The sequence below is a fragment of the Lottia gigantea genome, assembly GCF_000327385.1.
Source record: "Lottia gigantea unplaced genomic scaffold LOTGIsca_214, whole genome shotgun sequence".
NCBI lineage: Eukaryota > Metazoa > Mollusca > Gastropoda > Lottiidae > Lottia > Lottia gigantea.
The window spans coordinates 56,300-57,893 of NW_008708498.1; the positions used below are offsets into that span (position 1 = coordinate 56,300).

The following is a 1,594-nucleotide window of genomic DNA, read 5'->3' on the forward strand; positions in this document are numbered from 1 at the left end:
TACCATGATCAGAACGAGTTTGGAAGAATGAAGGAGACCGAGTAACTCACGCCACACCATTCAGGGCCGAGTTTCACCGCCATGTCATTCGACCCGACCAGATCTAACGAAGAATCAACAACCAAACCAACAACACCGAATCATCCAATTTGATCCAATCCAACTACCAACTACTACGACTACCAACAACTACCTAGTTTGCGATATCAGCATCCGCTGGAAGCGAACGTTAACTTGTCATCTACCAACCAACCATGCAGTTAGACACAACATATTTAGGAGCTGCATTGAATGTACGACCGGATTTTCTATTTAACGATTAGGCTAGATGTAGGACTCCTTAATGACTTTTAAATTTCGTTGTATCCCATATATCAATGTGCTCGCGATTTTCCAAGGTGGTAAAAGGGTAATTGGTGTTGAAATAATGTAAAACTCGAAAAAGAACTTTTAACTTATACTACCTATAGTATCTAAGATAAAATATTTCTTAATAAGAGTATAGAATCAGAATATTGCTCAGTTCAGTGTTTGAATAAGTGCTCTTGACAGTTCGAGCTGCCACACCGAAAAGACGCCCTAACTGAGCTGCTGCGGCAATGGAAAATTAGCTCAGAGTATGTTAAGGCCACCATGCCCCATGCGTGGTATAAGCGTGAAGGGAGCGTCAGATATTGTATGGTTGGCGCCGTTGAGATCGCCACGGAATCGAGAATGACTTTAGACAAACGTAATAAGATCTCCATAAACGCAGTAAAAGTGAAGTACACCAAACCAAAACATTGTATTAGAAACGCGCGTAGGAAAAGCAATATGTTCGCATATGTCGCAGGTTGATAGCGACTTTTCTAGCGTTTTCTTCGCGGTTGCCAGTGACCAATCCAGTGTAACAGGGTTATTCTCGAGGCCCTTGCCCGAATACGTCAATGAGTTCATAGTAGTGACCAGCAAATCTGCCGCTCATGTGTCATCATCAGCAGTCCATCTAATCGGTCTTGCACTCTGAGTATGGGTTATGGTTAGGGTTAGGTTTCGGGGAAGGGAGGGTTTCATTCTCCCAAATGTACAGGCCTAGGGTGGAGCAGACACTTTATTTAGAAATTAGGATTAAGGGTCTTGATATTGGGTTTTCTTCTGTTCTTATTCTGATCTGAAATTAGAAAAAATAAGTATAGTATCTGTTATGTACTGATTGTTTTTAGTTTACTATGAACAATATTATCATTTAAGTTCTTATTTTTTGAATATGCAACTATCATTTTCTGCTTATAGACATGGGGGAATTTCTCTTGAAGGCTCTTATAGTGGGCATGAACTATCTTGCTTGCTCGATTGCTGGTTGTATTAAACGGGACAACAAAGGGTGCTATGCCTACATTATGATGAATATTTAGTCCTATAGGTCTTGCTGTATTCAATGTCTCAATCCAATGGGCCTCCCTAAATTGACGGAATTTGGTAGTTTCATCTTCGGGCAAGTCAATTTCTATACGCTCAATTGGGATTAGGGTGAGATCGTCTATTGAATGGTCGTCGAGGTTGAAATGATTAGAAACAGGCTTGTCTTTCTTTAATTTGATGTCTGACCTATGAG

General features: G+C 40.6%; 1 protein-coding gene across 1 annotated transcript in view; it reads right to left on the reverse strand.

Moving 5' to 3' along the window:
- Window positions 1-1,090: 1,090 nt before the first annotated feature.
- Window positions 1,091-1,594, reverse strand: part of LOTGIDRAFT_174732 (hypothetical protein) — a gene marked incomplete at both ends in the record, with an annotated part of 1,846 nt that continues 1,342 nt past the window's right edge. Inside the window, one exon of the mRNA XM_009054371.1 lies at window positions 1,091-1,150. Within this exon, the coding sequence (XP_009052619.1) occupies window positions 1,091-1,150 (60 nt within the window). The remainder of the gene's footprint in view (window positions 1,151-1,594) is intronic.